Source organism: Branchiostoma floridae, chromosome 10, assembly GCF_000003815.2.
Source record: "Branchiostoma floridae strain S238N-H82 chromosome 10, Bfl_VNyyK, whole genome shotgun sequence".
Lineage (NCBI taxonomy): Eukaryota > Metazoa > Chordata > Leptocardii > Amphioxiformes > Branchiostomatidae > Branchiostoma > Branchiostoma floridae.
Window position 1 is genome coordinate 22,674,079 of NC_049988.1, and position 14,664 is coordinate 22,688,742.

General features: G+C 42.6%; 3 protein-coding genes across 3 annotated transcripts in view; 2 read left to right on the forward strand and 1 right to left on the reverse strand.

Annotated features, from left to right (window-relative positions):
- Nucleotides 1-14,664, forward strand: part of LOC118424803 (zinc finger protein 665-like) — a 1,044,319-nt gene that overhangs the window by 842,487 nt on the left and 187,168 nt on the right. The gene's annotated exons all lie outside the window — the stretch shown is intronic.
- LOC118424824 (formin-like protein 2) overlaps nucleotides 1-14,664 on the forward strand; it is a 1,075,906-nt gene that overhangs the window by 814,799 nt on the left and 246,443 nt on the right. The window lies entirely within an intron of this gene.
- LOC118424802 lies at nucleotides 120-6,630 on the reverse strand. Its single transcript, XM_035833581.1, has 5 exons — nucleotides 5,660-6,630; nucleotides 3,010-4,350; nucleotides 2,538-2,813; nucleotides 2,139-2,340; nucleotides 120-1,863 (listed from the first exon to the last, which is right to left on the reverse strand). Exons 1-5 carry the CDS (start codon nucleotides 6,296-6,298, stop codon nucleotides 935-937), a joined length of 3,387 nt encoding a protein of 1,128 aa, XP_035689474.1. The 5' UTR covers nucleotides 6,299-6,630; the 3' UTR covers nucleotides 120-934.

A 14,664-nucleotide genomic window follows, 5' to 3' on the forward strand; every position in this document is an offset into this window, starting at 1 on the left:
ATCCAAATGTGTCTTGTCTGTATTCTTTTATTGCACAAATCGCTCCCCAAACAATGAAAAGAAACTTCCTCTTGTTACATTATATTCAGGATTTATTTGTTCAACTGTTAACAAATACAAACAGCCAGTGTTGCCCAACTAGCCTGGGGCTATTGTCAAGGGCTAGCCCTTGGAGGAAAGGTACCTATTAATATTAAATACAATCACTGAAATCACTAGCTATGAAACAATGATGGTTACAAATTTACATCATATATTACATGTATACAATCTGTACACGCTAAGAGTCACATATCATGGGGTAGTACAAGTTCTGACATTAAGCAACAGAGAAAGGATCACGGATCAATCTCAAACATTAGCTTTGAAACTTGTTACATTATCAAAGAGTACATAGCATCTAGGACAATGTGAGATGTTCTACAATGGTAAGGCAACATTCAGAGAATGTCTGAAGATAAGTGACTTATCAAAATCATCACAATGGCCATGGAATATATTACATGTATACAATCTGTACACACTAAGAGTCACATATCATGGGGTAGTACAAGTTCTGTCATTAAGCAACAGAGAAAGGATCACGGATCAATCTCAAACATTAGCTATGAAACTTGTTACATTATCAAAGAGTACATAGCATCTAGGACAATGTGAGATGTTCTACAATGGTAAGGCAACATTCAGATAATGTCTGAAGATAAGTGACTTATCAAAATCATCACAATGACCATGGAAGACTAAATCTACAGCTATTTAACAGATGTTTTGACAAGATAAAACCTTCTGACCCTACAGGCGAGACACATGGCGTTCTGCTATTTAGACAGTCAACATCTAGGGGTAAGCACATCTGACCATTGTAGACAAGAATGTTTGCGCATTACAATACAATACTGTATAAAATGATATTTACACAATGAAATGCTATTAACTATTCGTGCAGTGCCTCCCAGTATTTGAGTTTATTCCTCATCCAATCGAGCATCTTATCCATATTCAATTTGGAGATGGGGTTCCTGTCCATACCAGGAAAAGAATTGTACTCTCTGCCTGGTTGGAAGTCTAACACATTGGCCTGTTCATACTGAACAACAAGCCTCTGGATGTCAGCAGTGTCATCTGGCTTGTGGTGATACCCACTTCCTCGCCTAACACCTAACTCTGTGTCAATACTCTGGAGCAATTTTGCCATCTCCCCAATTGAGTTAGCAACTCTGGCTGCATTACTCTCGTTCAGGTTTGGCCCCAAGTGCTTCAGGAATTGCTTAAGCAAGTTGTTCTTGAATTCTAGGTTAAGGTCCAGGGGCACATTATTTCCCTTCCCCCCCTTATCATTCACAAACCTGTTCCACACCAGAGAGTGTGCCAGGCTTGGTGGCAGCAAGGCTTGGCTCCTTGCAAAGTGAAGGAGGGTGCCATGGGCATACTTTGTGTGCCCATGACACCTGTAGAAGAGGAGAGCCATCTTGAAGCACCGAGACAGCCTCTCCCCATCTCCTTCCCTTGTGGCATCATGTATGTTGTTAATGAGGAGTGCCATTCCTAGCTTGCTAATGTGATAGTTTCGAATATGGTCTTCCTTCATGTGTGTGGAGGGTGAGCTCTCTGTCTCACTCACAACGAGGTTGTGCTTTTTCAACTCGTGAGTTACTCTTGGCTTAGGCCTTACGTACACTCGGTTACACCCTTCTGCCCTGCACTTAAACTCGGTGGGCTTCTGCAGGGACATACCTTGCACGACATCAAGGTCCTCTGCAAATACAAGGTCTACGATCTCCGCTGCCCTGCTGTGAATCCAGTCACTCTTGGTGTGCTGATCTCCACTCAGGATCATGTCTGGCACGATGGATTCGGGCGGAGCTGAAGGGAGAGATAGAAGGAGAGAAAGATGTATTTAGAAGACATGCATTCTGTGGGATGCATTAGAAGACATCTACATCAAATCTCTGACATTGAAAGGTAAGTGTTTTACAGATGTGTATTTGCGTGTGTATGAGTGCATGTGTATTTTATGTGTGTGTGTGTGTGTGCTGGGGTGGGGTGGGGGGTAGTGTGTCTTGCAATGAGATACTACTAGTATTTTACAACCATGGGTGCAATAAGTGGTGTGTGTGTATTGTGTAAGCTTCTCTTACCATCAATACTTGGGAGATGGAATATCTTCTTCGCTGCATAGATGATGGAGGCGTGCAGGTCTTTCATGAAGAGCTCCATGTAGTGGTTGTAAGCGATGTGTGGCCCCTTCTTTGCGTTTGTGGCCTGGATGACGTTCATGTTGGCGCACAGTGATGCTTTGTCTGCTCCAGCTGTCGGCTTGAAGTACTTGCCATTGTAGATCTGTGAAAATAAAATGATAAAATAAGTTTTATGAACTGTTGAACTGTAGTATAGTTATTGCATAACTCATACAGTAATGAATGTTAGTTGTACTAGTTTGACTATTACCTTGGGATAAGTAATCAGCAAGTTATACTGGTGGTCAATGTTTCAACGGTAGTTATGTAACAGATGACAAAGAAATATATGAATCTTACCTCAAGTAGGTTCTTTCCAGCATGCCAGACCTCATTCTTTGGTATCATTCCATCCAGGCGCTCTTCTGGTGTGTCTAAGGACTTGAATGCTGCTTGGATGTTCGCTGCCCTCTCCTCAGACAGCAAGTCCCCTCCCAACAGGATAGGGTGGATGAGGTCTGTGATGGCCCCATCTTCATCTACGTTGGCGGGAACGTAGTCGGCTTGTATCTTGCGCATGATGTCGGCCATGTCCTTGTTGTAGTTCTCGTTTTTGAATTGTAGGCCTAACCAGCACTGGAAAAAATGTAGTATTGTTTTAATGCAAAATCTTCACATGTGTTGGTCAGAAAAAGTTGCCAACAGGTGTGGGAAAATTATGGATATACATCTATATACACATGTTTAGAGATAGATAGAGAGATACATAGACATATGATATCATAATCTATCTTTGTAAACTTCAGGAAAATTATGAAGCTTTGGACCTCACCTGTTCACTTTGCTGCTCCATCTCTGCAGAGAATTCGTGTGGGATGTGCCAGACCGCATTCTTCTTGAAGTCTCTGAAAGCCTCCAGGTACCACACCAGCACCCTGACGACATAGATTATGTAGTCCTTCCGAAGCAGCTGCTGGACTTCATAGGTTGGCAGTATGTCTTCCAAGTTTAGATCTTTCAGTCTTTTCAGTGGCTCATCGCTTGGGAGGTTTGTCACTACGCGATCCTTAGCAGCATACTGGTGTACCCAGTGCACCGATTCAGGGCGGTTCTCTGTGGACTGATGGTGAGGTGTGACGTAGAAATCAACGTTGTCGAAAATAATCTGGAAAGTCCCGAGGGGGGTCTCGATGATGAAGCATATTGCTTGGCGAACTATGTCCTGTGGTCTGCTGTCTGGTGTAGCAGCAACGCTGTGAATGGCTCGTTCGGCAACTTTATATGTCTCTTCCCTGTATCCCTTAATGTTGGCCAACATAGCAGAGATGTCTATGGCAGAAGAATTTGCAGGTGACGCTGGTTCATCGAGTGGTTTCACTCCCAGAAGGTCAAAGTCACTGTCATCTTCAGTTTCCAGGCTGGGTGGGGGTGGGACGACAACATCATAGCTCTTAAAGCTGAAGTCCAGAGCCTGCAAGTCAGCAGAGCTGATTGTACTGTTTCCTGAAGTGTCCAGGCCAGCCTTGCACTGCACCCTTTCCTGCTCTACGACTTCTTCATGGAGGGACTTGAGAAGTGAAACGCTCTCCTTCTGTACTTCAAGAGTGTTCTTCCAACCAAGCACTGCTACATCCTTGAATGCTCCAAACTCCCTCTGCTTCTGTAAGCTCATACGGTGTGACATGCAAATCTGTTGCTTGTTAAATCTAGCAAATGCAACTTTTTTGGCCCCCCCGTGCAAAAGTGCAATGCTGTTGCGGTACTGAATCGCAGACAGATTTTGATGTTTCACTCGAAGGCATACTGATGCTGCAGTGCACTTTGCAATGAGCCCGGCCTGACTGGTCTCGGCCTCCCCACAAGCGCCATGGAGGCAGGAGTTCAACCATGGTGCCCTTGCCTCCAGTTCCATGCCGAAGTCGCCCATCCTGAACTTTTGTAGGTCTTCAGGGGTCGTTTTGCCCAGGATGGAGCCGGCAGCCATTGCATTGCACTCGCGTTTAATACTTTCCGAGACTTTCACCTGTAAGGCTGCAGTCATGTCCTTGTGCTTAAGCAGGCTGTTTGCAGCAGCAGCCCACCTCCCTTCCGCTAATTGCTGCACTGTCGACTTCAGCTCCCCATCCAACCTCTTGAGCCTTGGGTGTTTGTCCGATGGGAACTGTACTTGCACCTGTACATGAGATAAGACCAATGTAAATGCGGGTAGAGACTGAAAAACACAATGATCAAGGGTAATATCATCTCCTAGTTTATTGGTGTTGATCATTATTTCGTAATTTCAATCATTGACACAAGGTGAGAACAAATGGTCTGAGCCTGCCCCGGCAATTTGTGGAACCCATGCTGGGGAATCCCCAGTGATTTGCATATGACGTAGGACACAAACAAACAACACGACTTTCAGAGCGCTAGGCACAGTAGCTTCTTAAAATCCCATCCTGCACTCAGATATCAATGTTTGCTTGTATATTTATTATTCGTTAGAAAAATGCGGCTTTGCTAACCATGGATTCCCCTAATTTTGAAAGTTTAGGTTTTTATTCCCATATTTCCACAGTATTTTTGCTCGTAATATGCTATTTTTCGGCCGAGCGTGGGAAGGCTGGCGCCCACCGGTACATAACATTGCGTAACATCGCGGCCGATCTCGATATAACGCTACGTTATTTGGAGAAAAATTATAAGACGCCACACTGACGCTTTGAAATACAATTTTTATATAATAACTTTGACGGTCTGATCAGAAAACAAGTCAAACCAGCAGGGGCAATCCCTGTCTGGTTCATGTTTGAAGTGCTAATTCGTTCACATAAGAAATGTTCGGCGTAGAAACAATCAGTATAACTTAACTTCCCTTGCGATTTGACTTTTGATACCACAAAATCTCCCAAACGGCATGAATCAGCGAGGTAAACAGCAACTTGAATCGCGGAACGTATAGAATAATTAATAGAAACAAGGCTACTAAACAAGGCCGGCCACTTGTTGACAGTAAGACTAGCATCATATTGCATTTAGCCGATTACGATCTTCAAAGGGTGCCGAAAACGTGCAAAAAATATTATATTTTGGGGCAACGATTGACACAGAACGTCATCTATATTATCGGGGGGTTGTTTGGAAAAATAATTGTACGGTTGCTTCCAATATAACAGTATCTAGTTTCATCATCTTCAAAATTGGTAACATCTTCGTACGTGCTGTCTAACGTTAAACATTTAGCTACTTTTACAGACGACCTCTGTTTTCTTCGTTGTCGGAACTGCGGGAATTATTCGAAATCGCCGAGCTAAAACATTGTTTATAGTGGAGCAAGAGTTTGTGAACAGATATTTCCCACAAATAACCCCCATGTACGACACTTTGTGTGGAAGAAATTTTATCACAAGACAAAGAGAGTCTGTCAACTGAAATGCAAGTTCACAGCCAGTAAGAGAAAATGGGCTACACTATATACCCGTGGTAATGCAGTAACGTACCTCAACTGTTGTTTCGGCGCTCTTGTTTTGTAGGGGGTCGACATTCTCACTTTCCTGTTCGCTCTGTTGTGCTGACCTTGCCTGTTTCTGGGCCGGCGACTTCCCAGGTGTGAACTTCAACTCTCGCTTGCGAGCGGCGTTTTCTGGAGTTTTTCCTTGTCCAGGGGCAGGGCTCTTGCGAGTAGGGGTCCTCTTGGGGGTAGTCTTGGGGGTCCTGTCACACGTTCTTGTACCGATGTTGCGTCTCCACTCTCCTATTTTGTCAACAGTTTGCTCATAGTTCGCAAGCTTCCGAATACAAAACTGACAGATGGTCTCCGAGAGGTCCGACCTCTTCTCTGGCGCTGTCCCAAGCAACTTCTCAAGTCTTGTTGCAATGAGGACTGTTCCCGGCTTACTGTTGGCGGTTAACTTGAACAAGTTTTGGGATCGTCGTCTGACTCCGAGAATCACTAGGTTACGGGCACACAGCCTACAAAAGTCATTGATGCCTGGCAGGGAAGACCGCTTCTGTCGCGGCATGTTTCCCTGCCCCAAGACCCTCGCACACTGACAGTCATGGCTGTCTGTACTCTGTTCTTGTAGAGATTTTTCCTTTGAAGTTCTCCCTTTCTCATGATTGTGCCGAATTTCGACCATAAACTTATTAGATCCCAGCCTCTGATCCGTCAAATGCCGACAATCTCCCCCGCTATACTGCCGTCTGTGGGACCCGCGGTTTGGGAAACCCCATTCATTTGCATATGACGTAAGACACAAAAACAAGTGTGCCGGACCAACCTGGCCGGAAAATGTCACAATGTATACGGTAGCTGACCAAAAAATATTCCAAAGCGGAATGCTGATAGTCGAGTACGTCACAGAGAATATGCTTCTGACATAGATTCACACAAAAAATGTTGCATGATGTCCTGTGAGCAAAACGAACAACAGCGGCGGCATTCCCTTTGAAAATATATTTGAAACAGGTCGATAAAACCATTACGGTATTAGCGTTGAAAGAAGAGGTTTTCTCATGACTGTGCCGAATTTCGGCCATAAACGTAGTAGATCTCAGCGTTTGATCCGGAATGCCGACAGTTTACAATATGCCGTGAAGCATACTGCCGTCTGTGGGACCCACGGTCTGGGAAACCCCACTGATTTGCATATGACGTAAGACACAAAAACAACTTTCAGTGTGCTGGACAATGTCGCGCGGTGAATGTACACGATAGGCGGATAGCTGACCAAAAAATATTCCAAAGCGGAATGCTGATAGTCGAGTACGTCACAGAGAATATGCTTCTGACATAGATTCACACATAAAATGTTGCATGATGTCCTGTGAGCAAAACGAACAACAGCGGCGGCATTCCCTTTGAAAATATATTTGAAACAGGTCGATAAAACCATTACGGCATTAGCGTTGAAAGAAGAGGTTTTCTCATGACTGTGCCGAATTTCGGCCATAAACGTAGTAGATCTCAGCGTTTGATCCGGAATGCCGACAGTTTACAGTATGCCGTGAAGCATACTGCCGTCTGTGGGACCCTCGTATTGGGAAATCTTGCAAAACGAACCAGCGGCGGCATCCTCTTTGAAATTATTATCACAAGAGCTCGATAAAACCATTAGCGTTGAATGGCGTGGGTTCTCTAGAATTTTGATCTGTACACATCACGAGCACAAGGAGACTATATCAATCTATCGCCCGCTCAGTTCTCTCGCCCTGTCTACGTAATCTACAGAATATCAAGGCAACTACATATTTTGCGGGAGACCCTTCCAAGCAGACAACACAGCATAAATCACGGCGAAAATAGGTCAGTTTTGTATTCGTTGTTTATTAGGGGTAGTTTGTTTGAATACTAAATTTGTTGCAGACGCAATGTTTAGTATTATGCAGAGACATGCCTACTTAACAAAAAGACGTCCCGGACACGTGAGCATTTTTGGTCACTATATTTTCTTTATTCCTACCCTCAGTCTCAGACATGGCTGAGAAGTCACCATCAAAAGACATCGAATACGAATACGATAGTGACGCGACTTATTTATCAGAGGAGTGGTGCGACAACAAGTTTACTGAGAGTGATATCGGATCGCCCCTGCACACGTCTACACCAGCTCACGATAACAGTGACTCATACGACCCCAGCGGTGACCTGTTTGGCGACCCACTTGAAAACAACACCAAATCGGACAACGATTCAGCCGCTGCTGTATGGGATCCCAGCGCTGATATGTTTCCGAGTTTGGACGACACAGGGGATGACAACCAGGACAACGAAACGGCCAGGAGCATTGTCATAGAGCCACTTGAACCAAGGCCGTCCCTGCTTGAACTCAGGGGTGCCAGAACACAAGCAGAACCACTTCACCTCAGGCGCGGGACTGTCATGACAGAAGTCCCCGGACAACAAACAAGGGACAATGCCCGGGCACCGACTCAAGAAACTGCTTTAGATTTGAGGACAGTTATCCCAGAAACACAGTTTGACGCTGAGTAAAGAACTGATTTTTATATTCAGCCCACCCTTTTTTTGTGTGTGTCTATATAGCTAGTTTTTGACACAGGCACTTTGCTAAGGCTTTGCCGTTTTTTGTTGTAACGCTGTATATAAGTTTTGTTGTGTTACGGTTTACGAGTTTCGTTGATTTGTCGTTGTTTTACTATAGTGGAAGTTGCGATATAATATATCTACATATATATCTATATTACACCGAAACGTGACGATGCTATCAAGATTCTTTTGAGATATACAGTATTTCATTAAAGCCCTGTAAATAATGTGAATAGTATATTTGGTGAAAATAAACTTGTGTAGCATTCCTCATCAGTAATTTCTTTATCGCCACACGTCCGCTGCCGCCAGCAAGACATCTTGTGTGTTGATATGGTGGTCTCCATGGCAGCACGTGATGTTTGGCGCGCGCCTAGGAATCATGAATATTTATATCCGTTCTGATTCGCTACCGCTGCCTGCATGGCGAGGCCCCAGCTACCAATCAACTTGCCGATCGTCTTACTTCCCGTGGCGATCGTCTTACTCCCCGTGGCGCGCGAGGCAGCCGTCTCGAGAAAATTTATACAAGGGCCCGTCCAGACCGCTGTGCGAGAGATAATCAGGGCCCGCGTGCTGTGTTTGGCGGCGGGGCTAATCGGTTGCCGGCCCGAAGTGATTAGCGAGTATAGCACGGCGGTCTGGATACCAGGCTATAATCATCACTGGAAGCAGGTAAGAACGAGATATACAGACAATATGACTGCATTATTATGAACTATAGGGGGTAGAGATCATTTATATGGTATGTGTACGACATTGGACAGAAATGTAAGACTTTTCGGGATGACGAAAATGGAGGTGGGGAGGGGGGCATCTTTACCTTCACCGAAACAGGTCGGAAACAAGGGGGGGGGAGCTCTTTAACTTCCTATTCATCATTTCCAAAAAAATAATGAACTGGCCAGACCGCTGTCACCATGGTTACTGAAGGTGTAGCAGAAAACCTGTGGTGTTCGGTTACATGTGGCAAGTATCAGGACAAATCTCGAGGGGCAAGATTATGAATGTGTTTGTGTAAGACTAAGAAAGACGAAACAGATCTTGTTTAAAACGGCTAGTCTTCCCGACAGGCGACCGATTAATCTACTCAAGAAGCCGCTGGGGTCATTTGGGTCATTGGGAGAGTCTACTAGTGAACTAGTGAACTTTCCCATAGTTAAGAACTTATGTTGTATCATGCATGCTGTTATTTTGTGACCATGTATATGCTATGTATGTCGGAGTGAAGTTTGATGTACCAGGGTCTCCTGAAAATCAGGCCGCCCGCCCAGAGTGAGTACACCTGGCTAAATAAATAAATGAAATGAAATGAAAATACTGTGAAATGGGTGGCGCTTTTATGAGGGGTGATTTGTTGTGAGTTGTAGGCAATCTCTGAGGGTTTGGAACTAAAATGACCAAGTTGTAAATTTTGTTACGCTAGAAAAACTAAGCCTTTTTGTGAGTAAATTGCTATCGTATCGTCTTTATCACTTTCCGTCACTTTATAGTGCATGTTTGATGGGCCCCCTTGGAAATCAACTATGCACTGTTGTAGGGGCTACCCATCTGTTTCAAGATGAAATAAATAAATGTTACTAGTATGAATTAGAAACATGTAACGTTACATTTTGTAGTTGCAAAAACACAACAAACAGACCATTCAGAAGAAAACAATACCTAATCTTAAATACCTTTTTTTTGGTTTGTCTGTTTTTTTTTGTTTATTTATTTCTCACATATAACAAACAATAACAAAGTACAGAAAGTAAATAAAGGTGCAGAAGGAGGGAAGTCCCTTGGTTTCGTTAAGCGCAACTTATATGACGGCCCCAAAAAGGTCAAACAAAAAGCCTACACTAGCTTGGTTAGACCCCATCTTGAAATGCTTGTGCAGCGTGGGATCCCCATCATAAAGACCACATTTCCAAACTCGAAGCGGTCCAAAATAGAGCAGCCAGATTTGTTTCAAACGTCCCGAACTGTCCAAATTCTCAGTCAAGCGTCTCTAAACTAGTTTCGGACCTGGGTTGGGATACACTCATTTTTAAACAGAAGAACAGCCAACAGACTTACCTTTCTCCAGAAATCTAGACATGACCTCCTAGCCCTGTCGGTCGATCATTACTTGCAGCTGAACCCTAGGCAATCTCGACACAATCATCCAAATTCATACAAACCCATTAAGACTAATAAAGACTGCCTCAAGTATTCTTTTTTTCCCAAGAACAACTATCGATTGGAATACTTTACCATTCTCTATGACCCTTCAATCTAACCCTGTCAAGTTCAAGGAAGAGGTATTACAACATCTGAGGAACAACCAATAAAACAGCCCTACGCCCTGGGTGGTTTGCCCCATTTAGGGGTGTTGCCCAGTATCATAACAAGAAGAAGCCTAGTTGGCTTGTACAGTGCTCTACTTCTCTTAACTAAACATTAACTAACCTATATACAATTGTAGAAAATATCAAATTGATTAAAGAAAAATAACGAATAAAACATATCAAGAATAAATCCTTAATTTAAATAATTAAGCAAATAGATTAGACATAAAGTGTTAAGATCGAGACTCAATTTATACCATAAATGTACTATAAATCAGGACATGACAAAAGCATGAAAGACTCAACATTTGCTGGGGTTTGATAAAAGGTGGTTTATTAACAGGTTTTTAAGTTTAGCAGAGGCGTACAATTTTTGGGGAGGGAGGAAGAACATTCCAAACATTGATGCATTTGTATTTTACATTCATATGGGCCAAAGGCATTCTAAACAGGGGAATGTGAAGATTTGAACTTTGCAAGTTTGATAATTGTGGAACTGAGGTCGGAAACTAAGAAAACCATCAACGGTATCGGGTAGACTATGGTTTCTTCATTGGGCTGTTATGAAGGCATGTTGAAAACTGTTGTTATAAAAATTTTCAAAATTCTAAGTTTCTCAAATAGTAGTAAAGAATAGGCGTGGACATTTGAACCAGTGGCAATGCGTAAGAATATTTCCCATCCAATACCATAACATGTCCCAACCTTTTCTTAGGATAAAACATGTTAAGGTAAACATTAATTGTTTACTTGAAACGATCTAGTTTTAATTGGTCTATTTCTTCTTTTCTAATATGTTTCTATTCCATTAGGTTCGACATGGCAGAGGCAGGTAAAAGGTGTCCTACTGCTGTTCCCCAAAACCTCGGCGATGGGTCCCCTACTGGAGTTTTTTGTGACCAGCCAATGACGAGCGAAACGAATTTGGTCAGTCAACCGAAATCAAACACTGATGAAAACCCCCACGAATGTAACCAGAGTAACTATTCTGCTGCACAAAAATCCAACTTGGACAGTCATCTAGCAAAGCATACTGGTGATAAGCCCTACATGTGTGGGGAATGTGGGTACAGGACAGCTAAGAAGTCTCATTTATCCATACATATGAGAACTCATTCCGGTGAAAAACCCTACAAGTGTGACCAGTGTGACTATTCTGCCGCACGAAAAGACAGTTTGGACCAACATCTAGCCAAGCACACTGGTGATAAACCCTACATGTGTGGGGAGTGTGGGTACAAGACAACTCTGAAGTCTGACTTATCCCGACATATGAGAACACATACCGGTGACAAACCATACAAGTGTGACCAGTGTGACTATTCTGCTGCACAAAAATCCCACTTGGACAGTCATCTAGCAAAGCACACTCGTGACAAGCCCTACATGTGCGGGGAGTGTGGGTACAGGACAGCTTACAAGTCAGCCTTATCTCGACATATGAGGACTCATACCGGTGAAAAGCCCTAGAAGTGTGATGACCTATCACTAGGTAAATCACGCTAATACTCTAGAACATAAGTCATTTAGCATGCAACATACACGTAAGAAGAAAACTTCAGGCGTCCAATTCGAACATTTGACAATAAGCCAGTAAAGTAGGTTTGCACCACTGTACGGCGACATGCAAAACATGGACAAATAATCATGTGGTATATATTGCGCCCCTTTACGTCTAGAACCGCATTGTAAAATGTCCATAAAGCAGTCATTGTACATGTACATACTTTACGTTTGTGATTGCATCTGTAAATGTAAGCAGTGAGCCTTGTCACGTGAAGAGTTTCGGTAACTGTTGATATGTAAGAACATAACTGATTAGTGAACATAACGAAGTTAAATGAATGAATGAAAGACCTTTATTGTACATTCATGCCTCGATGGGCTAGGTACAGGTCACTGATAACAGACATGACTGATAACAGAATAACAAACATATGAAAAAACAACAGGATACAATTTAACTAGTTGAAGGTACTAAGCTAACAGGATGGTCGACATCTTCTCGCTTCTTTGTACAGGTGTAGATATAAGAACATATAATGTTTGATATACAGGGTTTGTCTAGGCGCATCAAAAATAGAAATTTATCCGTTGCATTAAGATGTTCAAAATATGGGAACTCTTTTCTGATATATTCATAAAGCACAATCCGTTCATTATGGTACAATTTACAGTGTAAAATAAAATGCTGTTCATCTTCTACATGTTGTAGGTCACAAAATTGGCAGACTCTATGCTGCAGAGGAGTGCGGTTGTGCCTTCCAGTTTCGATATGTAACTTGTGGCAACTAATCCGCAGTTTAGTGACAGCCACTCTGTGCTGTATGTTTTTCACCATCAGATATTCTTCTTCTTTATAAATAGTCTTGAATAATCTATAGGTTCGTAATTTGTTACCGAAAGATTTGTCCCGGTTCTCATTGTGTATTTCGGTTCTAAATGTTTGAATGTAAATATCCTTTAATCGTTGGCTGATGGCGTTGGTTATAGGTAATAGGTTTGTTCCTAGAGATATCTGAGATCTCCATATGTAGGCAAAACCGCATTCCTCCAGTATCTTACGAACGCCGGACGCCCAGCACTTATTTCCATTAGTATCTAGTTGTAATTGACAAGATAGGGCGTCGGTATGTAGACTGTCAGCTGGCACGTTTTGACGGATTCTTAGAAAGCGTTTGATAGCGTTCAGGGAGGCTTCCAGTTGAATGGGGTACCTCCCTAATTCCGCTCTTGTGGCAAGGTTAGATGCTGGTCTGGGGACATTTAGTGCTTGTTTGCAGAATTTAAGGTGAACAGATTCAATGGGACAGGTTTTAGGGCTTTTAAATGCGCCCGATATTTCTGAGCCATAAAGTAGAATAGCTTTGACACATGCATCGAAAAGTTTGTTTCTAACTGGTAATGAGGCGGTGGCTTTATCTAAAGATTGTTTTATTCCGAATAAAGCCTTCAGACCTTTGCCACTCAGGTATTTGTTGTTAGCTTTAAACGTGCCAGCTGCACTCACAATAATACCAAGATAAGTATAACAAGTTACAATTTCTATTTCACGATTATCAAACAGGAGAGAACAGTTTTTAGGTAGACTGCCACCCTTTGTAAATACAATAATTTTAGTTTTCCTAAGATTTACTTTTAATTTCCAAAGTGCACAATAATTTTCCAGATTGTTCAAGGAATGCTGTAATCCCTGTTTGGACTCGGAAAAAATTACCAAGTCGTCAGCATACAACAAGCACGGGACAGTTTTGCTGTGCATAAGTGGGGGATTACAAGGAGCACCGTCAAATTGGGACACAATATCGCTAAGAAAAAGATTAAATAATGTAGGGCTTAAGTTACACCCTTGTCTCACACCACAGTTAGTAACAAAAGTTTCAGTCAATCCATTTTTAGATTTAACGCAGTTTATAGTCTTTGAATACATGCCTTCTATTACTTTTAGAAATTTACCACCAATACCGAGTTTACTCAATTTAAACAAGAGGCCGTTTCTCCAAACAGAATCAAATGCTTTGCTAAAATCAATGAAGCAAGCGTAAAGTTGACGGTTTTTGTTTAGATATTTGCTAACTAGTGTACTTAAATTCCATTGTCTCTTGTGTGGTAGGTGCATGATATTGTTTTGGCCGTACAAGGTCACAGGTCATTTTTTTACATAATAACTTAAAATAATGTTGTATAGTAGTATATATATTTGAAAGAATGGCTCAATACGAGCAGAAAGGATTTTTTGTAACGTATACCCAGTAAATCACATCATGATGTAACACGCCATTTTTTTGTGTGAACTGCACACGCTGCATATCCGGACATATTTGTCCACTCAAACCTGGGTGGCCCACTAGTAGGTACGCAAACATCTAGTTATTGCCGTACCTCGTGAAACACTAAGAAAGAAAGATGGAAGAAAATAAAAGAATAAAAGAAAGACATTTAAGTCCCGAAAGGCTGTCGGATAATAGTTAAAGTCGCTTAATTCAGATGAAAAATAAAGGGTACCTGACCAATAGTGTAGGCGGAACGTTCTGCACAATGATGGGTAAGCAGGTATCAAATGACCTTTCACCCTACAGCGTCGGTTACCTCGGCTCCTGACAGACGCAGACGTCGCTTGCAGGAGGATTGTGCGGCGGTAATAATCATC

What these genes read in the sequence shown, in the direction of transcription:
- LOC118424802 (XM_035833581.1), bottom strand. Translation starts at nt 6,298, where the DNA reads ATGGTCGAAATTCGGCACAATCATGAGAAAGGGAGAACTTCAAAGGAA. An exon ending in GCGCCGAAACAACAGTTGAG is followed by an intron (nt 4,351 to 5,659) that starts GTACGTTACTGC and finishes TCTCATGTACAG; the next exon opens with GTGCAAGTACAGTTCCCATC. An exon ending in CCATCTCCCAAGTATTGATG is followed by an intron (nt 1,864 to 2,138) that starts GTAAGAGAAGCT and finishes CTCTCCCTTCAG; the next exon opens with CTCCGCCCGAATCCATCGTG.